Below are 19,600 nucleotides of genomic sequence, written 5' to 3'. Positions count from 1 at the left end.
AGGGTGACAGCACAGAGGAAGAACTGTTAGAGTCAGTAGCTGTAAACTCTTACAGTAAATATCTATAAACTCTCATTCTCCTGGAGGATTTGAGCCAAGGATCCATTTTCAACTTCACCTGTAAAGGGAATGAAACCTGGGGAAGCTCAGCATGACACCACACCCAGCAGACAGCACACCCAGAATGCCCCAGGCATAGTGCTAAGAAATATTTATTTAAAAAAGCAAAGACAGTGTAGGTGACACCAGTCACAGCAAAGGATCATTCATCACATTTGTCCTTGGACAATAAATTATGACGAGGAGCATTGTTGGAAGAGATTGCCATGGAGGGATGCACTGGGAGGATACAGGCACAGATGTTTCCAAGCCCCTGATCTTTATATTTTCAAGCAAGAAAGTGCCCTTTGGGGCCACTCCAGCATCCTGCACCCTCCAGCTTTAATCCATGGATGGGTGTGGGAGAGAAAAGCCTGGGAGCCCCTGGATATGGCACTGGGAAATTCTCTGAATGCACAGGAACAGACAAAACCCAAGATATAAATATCACTTTGTGCTCACAGAGGTATAAGTAGACTAAATGCTAAATTCCAACATATTTCAGATGTTTCATCACATTATTTGCAATTTATGTTAACAAGTACAAAGCAGGGTTTGAAAAGTTTTCTTTTAAAAGCTACATTAGAATCAAGATTTTTAGTTAATTAGCAAAGACTATTATGAAAGGTACAGTGATAATATTTGGTCTCTGAATTTTTTCAAAAGCATGAGTTTCACAGTATCAAAAGTGCTTATTAAAGAAATGTAGTTTATAAAAACTTGGATAAGATGGGTGTGGTTCTGATGATGAATAATTTAGTGGCTGTAAAACAGGTTACTGCAGCATTATACAAATTGAACAGTGCTCAGTTCACATAATTTCTTTTCATAACAATAAATATAAATAAATTTACAAATAGTAATACTGCCTAGCACAAGAATAGACAGAAGCACAATACACAAGACTATAAACAAATCTATTTTTTTAAAAAATCCTAAAAATCTGCATAATTCCTAAAATCCTCTAGCCAGTGATCAGTTTTAATAGTTCGGTAGTACCACTTCCTTCAGGGGTGAGGACTTTTACAAATCTAGATATAACAGTGGTCTGCTAGGGAGGTAAGTTTGTGGTTTTAGTGGTTTTGCTCTTTTTTTCTCTACCTCCTAACAATAAATTAACAACAGTGACATCAGAAAAGTGTTAGTGGTGCAAATGTCTCCAGGAACCGGGGGAGGTCTTTGTCCAATTTGGCAAATTAAGAAAAAAATTACACACCAGGGGCACAATCAACCAACTTGGGGCTGGCCAGCCCCTTAGCTCGTGGTGGCTTCTGTGACAGTGGTGACACAGGAATAAATTTAACTCCCTTAACTGGATGATTTTTAGCTCAGTTACATTCCAATGAAAGTTCCTGCTGCCTTCCCGGTCCTTCTGGAGAGCTCCCCAATCCCACAACACAAATATCCACGCCCTTGCCATGGAGGGGGAGAAAAGTGGTTCTACCAAATCCCATCTTGATTTATTTTGACCTCACACGCTGGAAGCAGCCAACACATCCCAAAGCAAGACGAGCCCTTGGAGCTTCCCGATGGGATTTTAATCACGGGGGAAGAACCGTCCCTCGGGATCCGCGGGACGGGGCGGAGCTCAGAGCAGAGGGATGGGTTTGTTGCCTTGGGGGTTCATGTACTGAGCAGCTGCCACATTGTCCAGGCTGGTGTAGGTGGTGTAGAGACCGGTGACCTGCAGGTCGGAGAAGGAGCGGTCGCTGCCGCTGGACACGGGCGTGAGGCCGGGCGTGCCCAGCTCGCACTCGGACAGATGCAGGGGGGAGTTGCTGAAGGCACCCAGGGTGTCCAGGCTGAAGCTGTCGTCCTTCATCTCCTCCCAAATGTTCCCTGGAAAAAGATGGAATCCTGCTCACAGCAGCACATCCCCAACCCCCGGGGCTGGGACTGAAAGGGATTCGCTGCTCGAGGGTGGGAACACTGTGGAGCAAGGAGCAGCAAGTTTGATCCACCAAATCCTGGGATTCCAGACCTTTCTGGGCAGCAAGTTTGATCCCCCAAATCCTGGGATTCCAGACCTTTCTGGGCAGCAAGTTTGATCCCCCAAATCCTGGGATTCCAGACCTTTCTGGGCAGCAAGTCTGATCCCCCAAATCTTGGGATTCCAGATCTTTCTGAGCAGCAACTGTGTCTTATCCCCCCACAAATCCTGGGATTCCAGACCTTTCTGAGCAGCAAGTCTAATCCCCCAAATCCTGTGATTCCAGACCTTTCCAGACAGCACCTCTCTACCTGTGCTCTACCCAGGACCATGTCAGGCATCACCACAATCCAAGGAAGTTCTACTTGCACAGAAGAAAACCCCAAAGCATGAGCAGAGCTCTATTTTCCCAGGGACACAGAGATGTGGTGTCCCAGATCCAGCTGCTTGGACACCCCTGCCCAGGAAAGTGCTTTGCTGTCCCACCTGGCACAGGGACAAAAATCCACTGAGGGTGTCCCAAGAACTCACCCTACAGATGCCAACACACAGAACACCCCCCTGAGGATGCTGGTTGGATATTCAGTGATAACCACAACCCCAAACCCCAGCCCTGCCCTCCCCAGGCCTCCCCCTGTACCTTGCAGTGCGAAATCCATAATGCTGGGATCCAGAGCATCCACCTCCGTGCTCATGTCCACCACCACGTTGGGGAAGTCTGGGGCTCGTCCCATGGGGTGCTGGGGCAGGGGGCTGTGGCTGATGTCAGGCAGGGTGTGCAGAGGGGGGGTTTGTGCAGGTGCTGGCGAGTTGGGGGCGAGGCGAGCCTGGGTCTGGAGCTGGTGGTGCAGGGGCAGGGACTGCAGGGACAGAGTCATGATGGGCTGGGGCTGGAGCTGGGACACGGAGATGCGGCCCAGGGGGGTCCCCTCGGGCTCTGCCTGCTTGTGGGGCCGCCTGCAGCTCTCGGGTCTGTCAGTGATCAGCTTGTCCAGCTCCTCTGCCCGTTCCAAGGAGGAAAAGAGAGGCTTTAATCCATTTGTTCCAGCAGGGACTGCCCAAAGCACAACCATATCTAATGCCATGAACTGTCACTGGTTGTGATTGTGCAAGGAGCAAAGAAATGCCATCTAATTCCTTCCCCAAATCCACCTCCATGGTTTGCCCTGACTGAGCTGAAGAAATGATCATGAAGCTGCAGAGCAGCCCAGCCACCTTTGATGATAGCTCATCCCCAGCTGCAGAACTCTGTGCTCACAGAAACACTCACAATTCTGCTTATCTCCCAAAAAAAGTACAAAAAAACTCCTGACTGTTTCAGTGGTCCTTTTGCATTTAAACAAATAATCTGTAATTTATCACTGATTGATTTTGTAGTAAAAAACTTCTGTTGATTTTCTCAATACCGAGCTGCGAAAACATCTTTTGTTATAAATAAGAAATTTTATAAGTAAGGAGGGAAATTAGAAATAAATAATACATAAATAAATATATCACATTCATAGCATATATAATAATATAGTATAAATATTCATAAATTCTATTTTATAGATAAGAAATGTCTTATGAAAGGGAGACTTTTGCAGAAGAACAGGCAAGAAACAGCATTAAAATGCTTCTCTATGAGAAGTGATGCCTTGGGTTTTAGCTTTTATATTTTTTCAGATTCTCTGCTGCATAGTGTGTAACTGAAACTTCATATTAGGTGTTAGTAAGTTCTCTTCACAGGGTAGTTGGACAAAACAATTCCTTTCTACCTAGAGAATTAAGGACAACTGGCACCCAAAAAGCAAAAACAATGGTGAGGGAAAGGGGGCAAAGCCAGGGGGTTGAGACTTCATAGCCTGGGGCTGAGTTGGATAATTGACCCCATATGTAGATGAACCAAAACTTATAAAAGTGTGAAAACTCAGGACCAGGATCCATCTTGGATTTGATTTGGGTGTAACCCCAGCCAGGCTCTTGCACTGCCCAAAGTGCATCCTTTCAACAATCACTTATTTTATTCCTTTTCCTCTGCATTCTCTATTCCAGATCAACACAAGTACATTAAAACACGACTGGATATTCAAATATTCCTACAAACAGCAACCCTGCAGCAACACCACGGATCTTCATGCTGGCCATGTGAGACACTACCTGGGTTAGCCATGCTCCTGTGGATAGCAGCCAAATCCTTCCTCTTCCACTTCTGCATCTCCTCCTCCATCTTGTCAATCTTGGCAGGGTTGAGGGCCCACAGGCAGCCCTTGCGGGAGGTGCCGCTCAGTTTGTTCTCCACCTTCTCAAAGCACTTGTTCAGGGACAGGTTGTGCCTCACCGAGTTCTTCCACCCGTCAGGGGCTGTCTGTGAGGGGCAGGAAGGGGTTAATGGGATGGATGAATCAGGGAAAACCTTCTAAATATGAGTGCCTAGCGAAAGACTTGGAGAATATGGAAACCATAAGTGAGATGGAAATGGTGGCTGAGAGCGACAATATCAATGTTTGAATGCTCCTTCCTTTGTTTAGAGAATGCCAAATGCTACAAACAGCCAGCAGACATCCTCTCCAGGCATGACAGTAAGGGTTTGAGATAAGGTTTAGAGATAAGAAAGCAGTAAAACATGGTAATGTAGTGATTCCTATAGGTTGTACACAAATATTAGAGAATTTGTATCTTGTATTAGATTGGTTAGTGGAAATTAGAATATTCAACATAGGAGAAGATTTATTGTGTTGTAAAGGGGAAAATCTCTCTTAGACCATGCTCTTACTTCTTTCTCCCATGTAATTCTCTTATCTGCCCTGCTCTGAGCTGTGGCTGGCAGTTCCCAGCACAGTCCTTTGTACCCACAGTAACTTCAAACTTCAAGACCAGAATATAGAGAGCCTGAGTTTGTCCTGACCACCATCCCACAAAAGACTCCCCCGGGGGTAAATGGAAAGTGGAAAAGGGGCTGGAATATGGCAGTTCCAAGGTGGGAAGGCTCAGGTACCTTGAAGTAGGGGAAGTGCTCCTTCATGAAGCTGTAGATCTCGCTCACGGGCAGGCTGCCTGTCTTGCTGTTCTTCAGTGCCATGGCAATCAGACAGCTGCAGGGAAACCCGGGAATGGTTTGGGATCCTGGCGTGGCTTGGGTGGGAAGGGACCTTACAGCTCATCCAGTTCCACCCTCCACTAGCCCAGGGTGCTCCCAGCCAAGTCCAATCTGGCCTTGGAATTTTCCACAGCTTCCTCACCACACTCACATTGGGAATTCCTTCCCCATATCCCATCTAACCCTACTCCTCTTATCCTGTCACTCCAAATCTTCTGTCTAGCACCCTTGGACTCACCTCTTCAGACACAAACAGCTGAGGCCCTGGGGTTTCTGTTCCCAAGGCTCAGAAGTCCCAGAATCACAGGATAAGCTCATTTAGAAGGGGCCCACAGAGATCCTTGAGTCCAACTCCTGGTCCTGCACAGCAGCATCCCCAAGAGTCACACCACATTCCCAAAAGGATTATCCAAACCCTTATTCTTAGGCTCTGCCAGGCCTGGTGCTGTGACCATTTCCCTGTGAGTCTCAGATTTTACTCCTCTGTGCAGTTACTCCCCCTCTATCCTCCTCTCTTGCTCTTCAAAGGAATTACTTTGCTTGTTCCCTCCTGCTACCCCTCAGAGGCACCTTCCACAGCGCTCCTGCATAGATGAGAGGATTTTTGTCCCCTTCCAAAGGACTCAGGCAGCCCTGCAGTGTCACAGCCATCCCAGGACAGGCTGTAGGCAGTGTGCTTCCTGCTCCCCACTCACCTGTAGGAGTAGATGGGTTTGGGATAATGCTTTGGATGCAGCTCCTGGGCAGAGTGGGGAGCCAGGCGTGGCTGAGAGTAGTGTGGCTGTGTCCCATAGGGTGTGTTGTACATTGCTGCTGGGTTACACTGTGTGCAGAGGAAAAAGAAGGGAAATGCTGGATGCAAAATGTCAGTGGGTGTGTAGGTTTAGGGATATTTTGGTTTCCTTTTGAATGACATCTAGATTTGATCTTGGCAGGTACTTCAAGACAGACAACAAGAACATACCAGTACCTGCTGGGGGTTCTGGGCCAGGGCAAACACCTGCTGGGGGTGAGGAGGAGGAGGATGAGGAGGATGAGGAGGGAAGAGCTGTTGCTGTGTTTGCAAACCAGGGGACAGCTGCCCACCCACGGCATAGGGGCTCATCTGCCAAGAGAAACACGAGAGTCAAGGAATTACCAACACCTTGTGCCAGGAGCTGGGGCAGTAACGAGCCACCAAGGGCTGCTCTTACATTGGCTCCATGGCTGGAAATGGGATTGAGGCCCAGGATTCCCTGTGGGAGGCTGGTCTGGATGTGGATCATTGCTCCAGGTGTCGAGTGCATCGTGCTCCCCACGGGACCTGGCGTGGAGAGAGGAAGGCAGGGAATGGTCCCATGGGAGCATAGCTCAGGAAAAGGGGCTGAGGAAGGCAAGAGATGCTCCCATGGGAGCACAGCTCAGGAAAAGGAGCTGAGGAAGGCAAGAGATGCTCCCATGGGAGCACAGCTCAGGGAAAGGGGCTGAGGAAGGTGAGGAATGGTCCCATGGGAGCACAGCTCAGGAAAAGGGGCTGAGGAAGGCAGGGAATGGTCCCATGGGAGCACAGTTCAGGGAAGAGGGATGGCACTGGGGGTTAATAATGCAGGGAAGCTCTGGAGTGAAGATTCCAACCCCTCTGCCTTTCCATCCCCAGAGCATTTCACAGCTTGCCCAGATGACATCAGCTGCTCCCAAAAACTCGTTAGGCAGGGAGTGAGAGGTGGCAGCTGTTTAACAGCCCACGGTGGGGACACAGGCACCGGGTCTTACAAAAGAGAAACAATCCAGCATGAGCTGGATTTGTGCTCTCAGGCAGGCAGGGGCTGAGCTCTCCCTGCGGAATGCCACAGGGAATGATGTGTGTTTACCTAAAGGATGTTCACAATGGAAAGAAAGGAGTTCAGCCAGCACAGGCTGCAGGGAGCAAAGAGGTGTGAGGTAAATGAGGTGCCCTTCATCTCAGCAGTGTTGAAACAAAGCAGAAAGATTAATTATCTAATTTCCTAATTTCAAAGCTGTTGAAAACCTCTGAAACCCGGGATTTAAAATTCCTCAGCCCAACAAGACACCAGCAGCTGCACTGAGCAGAAATTCATTCCCATGGGATCTGAGTGTTGCCAGTGCTGGAACTCTCTCCCTTTTGGAATGAGGGGAAGGCACCAGCAGAGCCCTGATGAGAAACCAACAGGTCTTTGGACAGGAAGCAAAATGTAAAAGCAGAGGAAAAGGGAGCCTGAGGGGGAGTGGTGGGGGCAGGCTGTGCTGTTCAAGGAGCAGCTATTCCCTATTCCCACTTCCCAACAGTACCTGTCTGCTGGAGCATGGCACTCTGAGCCCCCAGGCTGAAATCCATTCTGCCACTGGCCATCTGCTGGAGCCGAGGCACATCCACGGATGTCAGCCAGGACAGGGACTGCAGATCCCCCGGGAGCTCATCCTCACTCAGCTGGGATGGGTCTGAAGCCAGGAGCCTGCAAGGCAGCAGGGCAGGTCAGCAGGGATGGGGATGGGGCTGCAGCACCCTGGAAAGAAAGGGCTGGGATGCCAAAGCTCCTGCAGGTCAAAAAAAACCACCAGGCTGGAATTCTGGATCCAAATCCAGATGTGCCCAGCGGTTTCACAGCTGGTTATTGACACCCCTTTACCTGGTTTTGTGCTCCTTTGTCCTGTTTAAACATTTTGGTTAAAAAAACCTCTTGTGGAGCATTTGTGGGGGAAGAAGCCCCAGGAACCCAGCAGAGAAACTGCCTGGAAACAAATCCAAACTGATTCCTTATTTTCACATCTGTCAGAAATTTACACTTGTTTGGCTGTGAGGGGGGAGAAACCAGGACTTTGAATCTGATCATTCTCTGTTAACCCTGCAATCCTTGGAAGGAGCTCTGTGCCCAGCTCCTGGGGAATGTGTGTGCTGCTGCTGGAACACCTGGAAAAAGCTTTTCCCAACCCCTGGATCCTGTCAGGAGATACAAATCAGCAGCTGCATAAAAAGAACTTCCCAGACTGAACTGCTGATATTCTCCATTCAAATACATGAAGTTATTGATACTTAAAAGGCCAATTTTTAGGCAGTTTTTGACAGAGTAAAGGACCAGAATGAAAGGTTTGGGACTGGAGGCACTGTATCTGCCAGGCACCAGCTGTGACAGGCTGCTTTTGGTTTAAAGCTCTGCTTTTGACACCTTTTACCCATTTTGCTTTGTTTCTGATAGAGCACGTGGTACAAAACAGAAATATTGGAATGTATTTACAGCACTCAAAAATCCCTGTGTGGTCCAAACTCGCTGTTAAAGTCAATAGAAGAACTCTTGCAAATGAAAGGCTAAATTAATTAATTTATGTGAAACAGTGTTAGAGGAGTCACTGGCACCTTGAGGAGTAAAGCAGTAATTAGGACATGTCAGGAAATTGTCATTGCACACTCAGGGTAAACCTAAAGGCATTCAGATCCAGGAAAACATCTTCATCTCTCAGAAAACATAATTTAGTTGGATGCAGTTGATTTTGCTTTCAAACCCTCTTGCTTTCAAAAAGTTAAAGTGTTAAAGTGGTGTCTGCTGCTGATGGGTGTTTGCTGCCAAGTGATGCTGCAGAAAGCTCAAATAAATCTGGTCTCTTGCTGAAGCATCTTTTATGTTTTACACGACTCTAAATCAGCTTAAAAGAGCAAGGCAGAGCTCCCGTGCCTGCCTGTCCTGGAGCTTTCAACTCCTCTATTCAGGAATTCCAGAATCACCTATCAAAGCTCCCTGAGCCACTCTGGGGGGAGATCTTTAAATCAAAACGCCATTTGTTTGCAAAAAGATTTTGTAAAGAAGAAAAAAGGGGGGGGGGGGGAGGAAATCAACACAGGACCAAGAGCCAAAAAAAAAAAAAAAAGAAAAAAAATCCCCTGTTCAAATCTCCCTCCTACTGTAGTTATAGGGCAATAATTAGCATTGCCATGGTTACACCGCTCAGTTATTTCGCCAGGCATGGGGACTTCAATCCATTAAAAAAAAAAAAAAAGGAAAAAAAAAAAAAAAAAAAAAAAAAAGAAAAAAAAAGTCCATCAGGTGACGGCTCTCGCTGCTCGGAGATTGGCTGGATTGGAAGAAAACAGGGGCATGAAATGATTTGAAAACCGGGCAGGCTCGGGGTCGTTTTGCAACAGTTGGTTCCATTGAGGGGGAGCGGCGGCGCTTTGTGCGCCCAACGCCCGCGGCACGTGTCCCCCTTTGTCTTTGGGGACCCCGCTTAATTATCCCACCCCCCTTTTTTCTTTTTTTTTTTTCTTTTTTTTTTTTTTTAACAAACCTCCCATTAATCTGCCCGAGTGACAGGCGACACACAACACACGTCCCCTCGCCATCTGGCACCCCGCGCCCTGCCCAGGCGGCACTAACGGGGTCAGGGACCCTCCCCGAGCATCCCCGGAGAGGAAAACTGCGGATCCTGCCCTCACCCGGGATGCCCCAGCCCCGGGAACCCCTCGGGATGCGGGGCTGGGTGTCCTGCTCAGCATCCTCTCAAGGGATGCAAACAGAGGCAAGGAAAGGGGCTGGGCTCCAGTGGAAAGTTGGTGTTGCTGTCATGAGGTTTTAAACGGATGAGATGATGTTTAATAATAAGATAAAAGATGGCTCTTTCTCCAAGTCAGTGATCTTCCCTTCCCTTCCCTTCCCTTCCCTTCCCTTCCCTTCCCTTCCCTTCCCTTCCCTTCCCTTCCCTTCCCTTCCCTTCCCTTCCCTTCCCTTCCCTTCCCTTCCCTTCCCTTCCCTTCCCTTCCCTTCCCTTCCCTTCCCTTCCCTTCCCTTCCTTCCCTTCCCTTCCCTTCCCTTCCCTTCCCTTCCTTCCCTTCCCTTCCCTTCCCTTCCCTTCCCTTCCCTTCCCTTCCCTTCCCTTCCCTTCCCTTCCCTTCCCTTCCCTTCCCTTCCCTTCCCTTCCCTTCCCTTCCCTTCCCTTCCCTTCCGTTTGAATTTGAGTTTACAGTTCTTTTAAAACCACCTCAGCCTGTTCACTACACTTTTTTTTCTTCTTTAAAAGGATTTGTTAGTTATCAACCAACACTCTGTTAAACACAGGGAAGAAAGCAAATTCAGTCAGAATTATAACCCTGGTGGAGGGCTGAAACAAGAACTAAGATTTAAGGATTTAAGGTCCTTTCCAACCCAAACCATTCTGGGATTCTACAATTCCATGATTAGTTGTGATTCCGTGATTTGATAATTCTGTGATTCCACAGTTTCAAGTTTAAGGATTATTCTTCAGGCTGCCTTCAAAACCAATGTTGAGATGTCTCATCTCTTAAAGAAAGTGAAATTTTAAAGAATTCCCATTACTCCTGGCTGAGGAGTTTTAAAATCCTGGAGATATTCTGTAACATAAACCCAGCACATCTCCCAGGCCACAGGCTTAGTGTGTGCCCTTCCTTTAGTGAAGAAATTCTAATTGAACTGCAAAAAATAGAGAGCCAAGCACGAGAATAACCAACATTGTCATCTCCTGGGGTTCAATCCTCCTCCTGTGCTAAGACAGCCACAGATCCATGAGCACATGTTGGAATACCAGGTGGGATTGGATTCTATTCCCCACCACCTCCCTGCTCATCTCAGACTGGAGGATAAATAAACTCCAGGAGGATAAATAAACTCCAGGAGGATAAACTCAGCTCCTGCCTTTGGCTGGGTGTTCACAGCCCCTGGCACAATGGGGCACTGTGGTAAAAGCAGCCTTTCAGTGCATGTAAATGAGATAAATAGTGATAGGCTGTAATTAATGCACTGCTGAGCCTCCCCTGCTCATTCCCAGAGCTCCTGGAATTACTGAACCCCAGGAAGGGCAGGGTGCAGTCCCACCAAACCTGTTGCAAGCCTGGTGCTCTTTTTCAAGGTGTGGTGAAATGATGCAATTCCACTTTTACCCCTCTGCTTTCAACTCTCTGCAGGAAAACACATCCTGCCTCTGTGTTTCTCTCCTAGAAAGGCACCTGCAAGGATGAGAATCCAGAGGGTGCTGAGGATTTAAACCCCAGGTCTCCTGTGTATCCCAGGATGCTCATCCATAGATCCTCCTGGAAAACTGGATGTGGTCCAGAAATGCTCCATGGTGCTGTTAGTATTTGCAATCTGCTCTGGATTTATCTGCACAGAATATTTATCCCATCAGGGTAATGTTGGATCAGGAACACCTTGGAATGAGACCCCTTTGCAGATTTGATGCTGGGCTCACCTGGCAAAGTTCACCAGAGCCAGCAGCACAAAATCCTCACTCACAGCTACCTAAAGGTTTCTTTACCTCTTTCTCCCCACCATCACGAGCATCCTGCTGGCACAACACGGAATTGGAGCCACTCCTGGCCTGACCTTGCAGGAATTTAACACCAGAGCTGGATCTGAGTCTGTACTCACCAGTGGGACTCTGCCACCTCCCCTCAGGCTGAGCTGTTGGAGGGAGCTGCATCTGGGGTGGTTCCTCATCTCAGGAACCACTGCCAGGGGAACTCTCCATGAATTATCCACCCCCACAGTGCATGGGATGGTGACCCCATGCCTGGAGACTGTAAGGACCATCCCCTCAACAACCCTTCCCCTCCATCTGAAACACAGCCAGGCCAAACCCCTGCAGCTGCATTTGGGATATTCCACATTTTTAAGCATCAATCAATGGACAGGGCTGTTTGTTTTCCCCATTTCCAGAACTGCCACCTGAGTTTTTAGCCCAGGTTTAGGTGACACAACTGCTCAGCAGGCAGGAGCAATTGGGTGATAGGTTCTCAATTAGCTGTTTGCAATGGTTTATCCAATGAGAGACAACTGGAGAGGAAGAAAACCTTTTCCAGAAGTGTTTTCCTCAGTCTGGGATGACACAAAATCCTCAGGATGAGCACAGACAGTTCTCACATGCAGGACAAGGAAAAGGTTTGTGTTGTGACTCTCCAGCTGTGTCCATGGTGAGAAGTGTCCTCTGTTTTACTGAAGGATTCAACTTCCCCACCTCCTTTAGCTCCTCATTCCAGCTCTCTGCTCCTTCCCTTTATGCCCTTCCCCTCCCATTTTCCTGCCTCTCAGGTGTTTTTTTCTCCCCACTATTTTCTGGTTTCAATACTCACAACCAGCTGCCCCTTTCACCTTTTTTCTGCCCTGCTTTACCCAGCAGCTCCCAGAGTTTTTGGTTTGTGATTCCTCCCTGAAGGCACAACACAAACGCAGCCCCAAACCATCATCCCCTCCCTCTCCCCATCTTCAAGATCTCTGAGTTACTTCTGGCCTTGCTGGAAATCAGAACAGAAATTAAGCAGCTTTCCAGGGGTAAAGGGAGTCCCTCCTTACCTATAACTCAAGAAACATTGCATTATCAGAACCAAAACTAGTGAGGAAAAAGCAAATAACATCATTAACCTGGCAGGTGGGGATGGTCTCCTTTCCTTGCAGCATGCTGGACTCTCCAAAAACCTCCTGCAAAGGCACTTGGCACTAAGAACAGGCTCCAGCTGCACTCCTGGAGCCTTTTATCCATCCCAGTTCCACATTTCACAACCCCCATTACACCAGTTTGCTGTGGGATCAGTGGGAACTGGATTACAGTGAAATGTGTAATGCTTAAACCCCAGAGAAAACCAGAGGTGATGGCAGCACTGCACCCCCAGCCACTCATTCCCTGCTCTGCTCTGACCATCCCTAGGCTGGGATTTGCCAAATGCAGCTGGGATCTGCCTCTGGAACCTGTTTAGTAAAAAATCCCAGCCCAAACAACACAAAAAATCAGAACAAGCAAAATGTGTCAAGGCACCAGGCACTACAGGAATGTTTTATATTAAAAACACGACCGTGGTCTGGCTGGGAAGCTGCTTTCCCTTGGAAATTGCTGCTCATTAGCACTGGAGGCTGATGTAGGTTTAAGTGCAGTGTAAAGGGAATATCAGCCCTACAGCTGTCCCTGGCAGGGCTGGCAGAGCCCCCCAGTCCCTGGGGCTGCAGCTGCTCTGCTCCCTGCACTGCCAGCGGGGGCAACGAGCCCATGACATCCCCCAGCAATGCTGGGAAAATCCCAATTCCCTTTCTCTCCCCCTGTTTGGCCAAACACCATTTCTGATGTAGGGGATGAGCCCATTCTGGTCCCACAAGACCCCAAGGTGTTGCCCCAAACCAACCCCTCCCAGCTCTGCTGTCACCACGGGACTTTGGGAGGAACAAAATGCCACAAATTTTTATTCCTCCAGATCAGCCCATCTCAGGAGTGCCGAGGAAACAGTTGTGCTAATCCACTTAAATCAATCCAGTTTGACTGATTCCTTGGAGGTTTCTCACTTTTTTTTTTTTTTTTTTTTTTAAAGAATGAAGCGACTCCCCGTGCTGGAATTCCTGAGGCACTCGGGGTCATTATCTCACTCCCTGTCAGACACCCACGGGAATGTCACAGGAATGGACACTGGCATTTACTCCAGGAACAATTAGGGTGTTGTTAGTGATGCATTTGTAACCTTTTGTGTGCACACTCCCATCCATCCATCCATCCATCCATCCATCCATCCATCCATCCATCCATCCATCCATCCATCCATCCATCCCAGGGGACAGAGGTGTCAGATATGGGAGCACAACTTTTAAAGTGTGCTCAAATTAGAGACTTGTCATCTTTTTTTCTCCCACTGGGATGCTCTCACATCTGGAATTCCTGGAGTACAGCAGCCCCTGTGCTTCTTAATCTGATTTTACACTGAACTATGGCAACATAAAGTAATTATGGCAAAAATGTGATCAGACTAACGAGCTAATGATTTTTTAAGGCAATTTTTTAAGAATCAAAGAGATAATTTAAATGGGTAAAGGACAATATAATCCGCTAATTTATTGAATTATTAATGATTAACACCTTTTGATCAAAAATGGGTCTATTTAAAGCTTAATTCCTGTTTAACATATAGAAAATGCATATAGAAAATGCATGGCCTTCAAAATGCTCCAGAAGACTTTTGCCCACTGTAAATACATAATAACACACACACAAAAAAAATAGAAATGTGGTCCTTACACGAAATATTATTGAATCAGATGTTAAAATTACAGATTCCATGTTTCAATTCAAAATATTGCTTGAAGGCTACAGCACCCAGCAGCTGAAGAACCTGGATTCCCAGGAACCAGCCCATAAATTCCATGGGAAAAGCCTGGAGCTTTCATTTGCACAGCTCTGAAACCACCACAAGCCACCACTGCATAGAAAACTTGTGCTCTGCCCGTGCTGTGATTTAAAAATCAAAATACTGGCCCTAAATCAGGTGAAATTATTAATTATGATTAACAAGGATGAAGTGCTAAGGGTTAAAAAAATCCCAATATGTGTTATAATTCTCTACTTTTATTCCTTTAAGTCCTATATGGAATCATTAGGAATATTTGCCAGCTCTACAAGGATGAATATATTGAATATGTTGGTGTTTTCTGTAGGTAACTAAGAGAGGCAGCTGCTAAAATAAAGAATTACTTTGCATTGCATGGCAGGGACAGTGCCATAAGAACAGGCAGTGAAGGAGATCTGATGGCCCTTAATCATCCCTGTGCTGTTTTATATCCCACAGCTGCACTGGTGGGAGAGATATTTGCCTAAAAACATTTTACTGGGGTACAAAAAAAAAAATCCTGGGATTTCACACAGCAGCCAAAAGCAGCTCAAGCCTCATCACCACTCTGAGCCACAGCAAATTTACCACAGAAAATTTGGAGCTGCACAATTCAAAGATCTGCTGAAATCAGATTTTTTTTTCCCCCCCACATTCCTTTTACTGGAAAAAAAAAAAAAAATCCAAAAAATCCTAAATTTTCCAGCATAATCTTCCTGCAGACTGATGGGTGTCTGGGGGGTTTGATCCCCTCCCCTCCCAGCAAAGCCAGGGCTCCTCCAAGTCCAACTGTCCCATTGAAAGATTCCAAATGAGACAGAAGAGTATTCTCAGCACAGCCCCAGCCTCCCACTCGCTAATTGGAGGCCATTCCCCATTTTGTGGAGCCTTGATGCTCCCCCATGGAGAATTCAGGACTGTGGGTTCCAGTCTTGGACTGTGGTGACAGCAGGAGAGTAAACAGAGCTGATAGAATTTGACAGGTCTATTCTTTTCTTAAAATCATTCAGTCTAAAAGATTTTCTTTTACATAATCCAAAGTGTTTTCTCATGAAGTAGGACAAATACTGCTCTGCATTTATGGTGCACTTCAGATTTTATGCATTTTTATCAGAATTTGCCACTATTAAACGAGGTCAAAAAATTCGTTTTAAAGCGACGGCAAAGAAATCGCAAGTGGGTGAAAAACTTTAGAGAACTGAGTTCAAAATGTTTCACAGAGGACCCAAAGCAAACCCAAATCTTTAAAAAGAGGAAAAGTAGAAAGTTATGTTTTTTTTTTTTTTTTTACTGCAGTAAGAGAAATCCTATCTTTCTCCCCCAAAAGCATTTTTTTCCCTGCAGCTCTGAGTTAAAGAATAATTCTCTCCCTGAAAAGGGGGCATTGTTAAGGTGGTGAGTTCTGCAGGGCACTGAAGATCCAGCCTTAAACCCACATCCCCAGAAGTCCCTCTGACCCTCACCCTGCCTTAAACCCCCAATAATTTCTTCACCAATATTGACAGAGCTGAGAAAAATGCCCAGAGCAAACAATGCCTCGGTAAACAGCAAAAGCAGATCCACAAACCCTTTCCCCAGAGGCTGCAGGGACTAAAACAAATCCCTTGTTGAGCTGCAAGAGGCTCTGAATTTTGAATAGAGAGAGGAGAAGAATACCTGCAGCAGCCCCAGGAAAGGTTGCAAACTCCTCAGGTTGGGAGGAAGGAGTCTCTCAATGCTCATATGGTTTAAAAAAAAAAAAAAATTTTCTCCTGGTTTGCTTTATGTTTGGTTGTGAGAGTTGGGATGTGTTGTGTGTGTTCTGTATTTCTTGGAGCTTTGCATCATGTGACAAAATGTAACCTAACATAACCCAGGGCTCTGTAACTCATGCAGAACCCTCCTGTAACTTCTAACAATGCTTGGAAATGATAAATGGAAGCACGGTGGTGCAGGTAAATTAAATTATGAAATGCTCTTGGCAAAGCCAGGTTTGTTCCCACCTCTATTAAAAGCCCTTTGACATGTCAGTGCTTTGGAGGGCTACACAAGTGCTTGTTTTAATTAAAAACTCCTCCAGTGTCTCTTGCACTTGTTTAGTCTCTCCATGACTGCTCCATAACAATGCAAAGTGATTTGCAAGGGAACTTTTAAATTATTATATTTTAACGAGAATATCCTTCTGTGGCAACGTTTGCACAGAGAGTTTAGAGAGAGGTCAGCCCAAGGTTTTGGAGGTGTATTTATTACATAAAAGTTAGTAACAAAATCAGAGAATTATAGAATTATAGAACGATTATGGATGTAAAAAACCTCCAATATTATCAAGTCCAGCCTTCATCCAAATGCCACCATTGTGAATACTTTGAACAGGAATGTTTTAAAATCAGGAATGCATTGTAACAGGTCATCAGCCTTAGAAATCTATGTAGGGTGGAGAAATAACTCAGATAGCTTTTAAAAAAATGAAGAAGAAGAAGAAAAGTGGATTTCTACATGCTAAAAGGACTGTTTTAGGAAACAAGGAGGAAGCAACAGGAGTTGGCAGCTGTGCCAGCTTTTGGAAGGGATAAAACCTCACCTGTACTCCTGCGACGGGTGGTGGTTTTGCCCTGAATTCCTAATGATTCCTGCCATTATGGACGGGATATCGCTCTCTATCATCTCCTGGGGAAGCAGCAGAAGGAGCGGTCAGCAGCAGTAGCTATCCAGCACTTCAGCAGCGGCGGGAGCCGCCGGCCCCGCCCGAGCCCCGGCCCCGGTACCGGCAGCCCCAGGTGCGCTGGTGGCACTGGGAAAGGCAGGAAAACACCTCACGGGGGATCATCCCGCCCCATCCCAGAGCAGCATCCTACAGCCAAGGGTGGAGGGAACCGGGAGCACCGAGCGGAGCGCTCCCGCCTTGGGCTGCGCTGATCCCCCAAACAGCATCCGCCGCTTTTTTGGATGGAAAAGATGCGGGAGATGCAGCGGTCCAAAGGCGCCCGGGGATGAGGGGAACCGGAGAGCCCAGCCCTGGATGCCCAGAGATGGAAGGGGAGCCCGGGAGGATCCTCCCATGACCGCTGCCCCACGGGTGGAGGGAGCCTGGTGGTTCCCAGCCCCGCGGATGGAAAGGGGAGTCCGGGAAAATCCCAAAACCGCTGCCCCAGGAATGGAGTGAGCCAGGGAGAACCCCAGCCCCACACCCGCGGGGATGGAGCGAGCCGGGAAAGACCCCAGACCCGCTGCCTCGGGGGTTCGGGGGGAGACCGAGTCCCCAAACCCGCTGCTCCGGGATGGAAAAGCCGGGGGGTCCCTCAGGATAGAGCGAGCCCGAGGATTCCCAGCGCAACTGCCCCGGGGATGGATGGATGGATGGACGGATGGATGGATGGATGGATGGATGGAGCTCTGAGATCCCCATCCCCACTACCCCGGGATGCAGGAAGCCGGGGGATCCCCATCCCCGCTACCCTGGGATGGATGGATGGATGAGGGGAGCTCTGGGATCCCCATCCCTACTACCCCGGGATGCAGGGAGCTTTGGGGATCCCCATCCCCGCTGCCCCGGGATGGATGTGTGGATGCGGGGAGCTCTGAGATCCCCATCCCTACTACCCCGGGATGCAGGGAGCTTTGGGGATCCCCATCCCCACTGCCCCGGGATGGATGGATGGATTAAGGGAGCTCTGGGATCCCCATCCCCGCTGCCCCGGGATGCGGTGAACCCGGGGGTCCCCATCCCCGACCCCGCGCCGCTCCTGCACCAACCTGTCTTGCGGGGCCCCGGGGCCGCCCGGAGCTCGGCGGGCGCTCGGTGCGCGGGGCCGGCGGCGGGGCCGCGCTCCGGCCCCGGTTTAAATTTCCCTCTCCGGAGCTGTCCAGCCCCGAGCATGCGCGGCCCGGCCCGGGGTCAGCGCCGGGGCAGGGCCGTGCCGAGCCGGGCCGCCCCCGCCCCCGGTGCGCCCGCCCCCGGTGCCCCCGCCCCGAGCACCGGCCCGGGCAGCGCGGCCCCGCGGGGAGCGGCGAATAGAAACGGGGGAAAAAGAAAACAAAACAACAAACCAGATTCAGCCAACTTTGTGCAACTTTCCGCAGGGAGGAGGGGGAGGGATCCGCCCGCTCAAACGGGCACGGGCGGCGGGAGAGCGGTGCCCAAAGCCCGGTGCCCGGTATCGGTGCGCAGTGCCCGGTACGCGATGCCCGGTCCCGGTGCTCGGTGCCCGATGCTCAGCGGTCCGTGCCGGGTGCTCGGTACCCGGGGCTCCGCTCGGAGCGGAGGCACGGCCGGAGCCGCCGGTCCCTGCCTGTCCCCTGCTGTCCCCGCCGGTACCGGGATGGGCGCGGGAAGGGGAGCGGGAACGGAGCCGGGACAGCCCCGGGCAGGCAGAGCCCGTTCTGAGCCTGAGCGCTGCGGGAGGTGAGGGATGAGGATGGGAGGGATGAGGATGGGATGCCCAGAGAAGCTGTGGCTGCCCCTGGATCCCTGGGATGGATGAGGTTGGGATGCTGAGCCCTGGATCCCTGGGATGGATGAGGTTGGGATGCTGAGCCCTGGATCCCTGGGATGGATAAGGTTGGGATGCTGAGCCCTGGATCCCTGGGATGGATGAGGTTGGGATGCTGAACCTTGGATCCCTGGGAGGGATGAGGATGGGATGCTGAACCCCGGATCCCTGGGAGGGATGAGGTTGGGATGCTGAACCCCGGATCCCTGGGATGGATGAGGTTGGGATGCTGAACCCCGGATCCCTGGGATGGATGAGGATGGGATGCTCAACCCTGGATCCCTGGGATGGATGAGGATTGGATGCTGAACCTTGGATCCCTGGGAGGGATGAGGTTGGGATGCTGAACCCCGGATCCCTGGGAGGGATGAGGTTGGGATGCTGAACCCCGGATCCCTGGGATGGATGAGGATGGGATGCTCAACCCCGAATCCCTGGGATGGATGAGGTTGGGATGCTGAACCCTGGATCCCTGGGATGGATGAGGATGGGATGCTGAGCCCCTGGCACAGGGTACCCAGAGAAGTGTGGCTGCCCCTGGATCCCTGGAAGTGTCCAAGGCCATGTTGGAGCAATCTGCTAACAGAAACAGAATCATTCATTCTGTGCACCATAATTCTGCCTCCTCTTGCACCAGAGGCTTTTAAAGGGTGGTTCAGCCATCAAAAGTGAAGTTTGATGATAATGACACGAATTTGGGACAGTGTTACCTCTCAGTACGTGAGAGATGTGGATCAAACAACTGAGCCAAGATCAAATTCCACATCAGCAGAGATCCAGCCCCACAAAATATTGGCTTGGACAGTCCAGGTCTTTTCTTGAGATCAGATTTTATTTCCTATAAGCCCATCACCCAAACAGGGACCAACCTTCTCTGCCAGGAAAGTGGCCTTTGAGTAGAGGCAGTTTTGAGGCTGTGATGACACCAGGTCCTTTGGGCT

General features: G+C 49.1%; 2 protein-coding genes across 5 annotated transcripts in view; both read right to left on the bottom strand.

Annotated features, from left to right (window-relative positions):
- The window catches only part of SVOP (SV2 related protein), a 72,469-nt gene extending 62,902 nt beyond the window's left edge, over positions 1 to 9,567 (bottom strand). The window contains exon 1 of the mRNA XM_079322545.1: positions 9,561 to 9,567. The gene's annotated coding sequence lies outside the window, so the exon portion shown is untranslated. The remainder of the gene's footprint in view (positions 1 to 9,560) is intronic.
- On the bottom strand, positions 197 to 18,295 carry FOXN4 (forkhead box N4). 4 transcript variants are annotated; one of them, XM_079322550.1, is made up of 11 exons: positions 17,923 to 17,999; positions 16,751 to 16,836; positions 7,398 to 7,561; positions 6,302 to 6,411; positions 6,073 to 6,213; positions 5,804 to 5,931; positions 5,007 to 5,103; positions 4,169 to 4,376; positions 2,670 to 3,029; positions 1,784 to 1,938; positions 197 to 507 (listed from the first exon to the last, which is right to left on the bottom strand). In XM_079322550.1, exons 2-11 carry the CDS (start codon positions 16,831 to 16,833, stop codon positions 442 to 444), a joined length of 1,512 nt encoding a protein of 503 aa, XP_079178676.1. In that variant the 5' UTR covers positions 16,834 to 16,836; positions 17,923 to 17,999; the 3' UTR covers positions 197 to 441. The 4 variants fall into 4 exon arrangements, with proteins under 4 accessions (XP_079178676.1, XP_079178674.1, XP_079178673.1 ...); XM_079322548.1 differs by lacking the exon at positions 17,923 to 17,999 and adding an exon at positions 18,217 to 18,295 and having other exon boundaries at positions 197 to 1,938; XM_079322547.1 differs by having other exon boundaries at positions 197 to 1,938.
- Positions 18,296 to 19,600: the final 1,305 nt, after the last annotated feature.

This window comes from Erithacus rubecula, assembly GCF_903797595.1.
Source record: "Erithacus rubecula genome assembly, chromosome: 19".
Taxonomy (NCBI): domain Eukaryota; kingdom Metazoa; phylum Chordata; class Aves; order Passeriformes; family Muscicapidae; genus Erithacus; species Erithacus rubecula.
The sequence above is the reverse complement of the archived record's forward strand: the minus strand, read 5'-3'. Positions and strand labels throughout refer to the sequence as shown.

Coding starts and splice junctions, on each gene's coding strand:
- FOXN4 (XM_079322548.1), bottom strand. CDS start 16,833: ATGATAGAGAGCGATATCCCGTCCATAATGGCAGGAATCATTAGGAAT. Junction 7,562..16,750: donor CACCCGTCGCAGGAGTACAG/GTGAGGTTTTAT, acceptor GCTGCCTTGCAG/GCTCCTGGCTTCAGACCCAT. Junction 3,030..4,168: donor CAGGAGCATGGCTAACCCAG/GTAGTGTCTCAC, acceptor TGGAACGGGCAG/AGGAGCTGGACAAGCTGATC.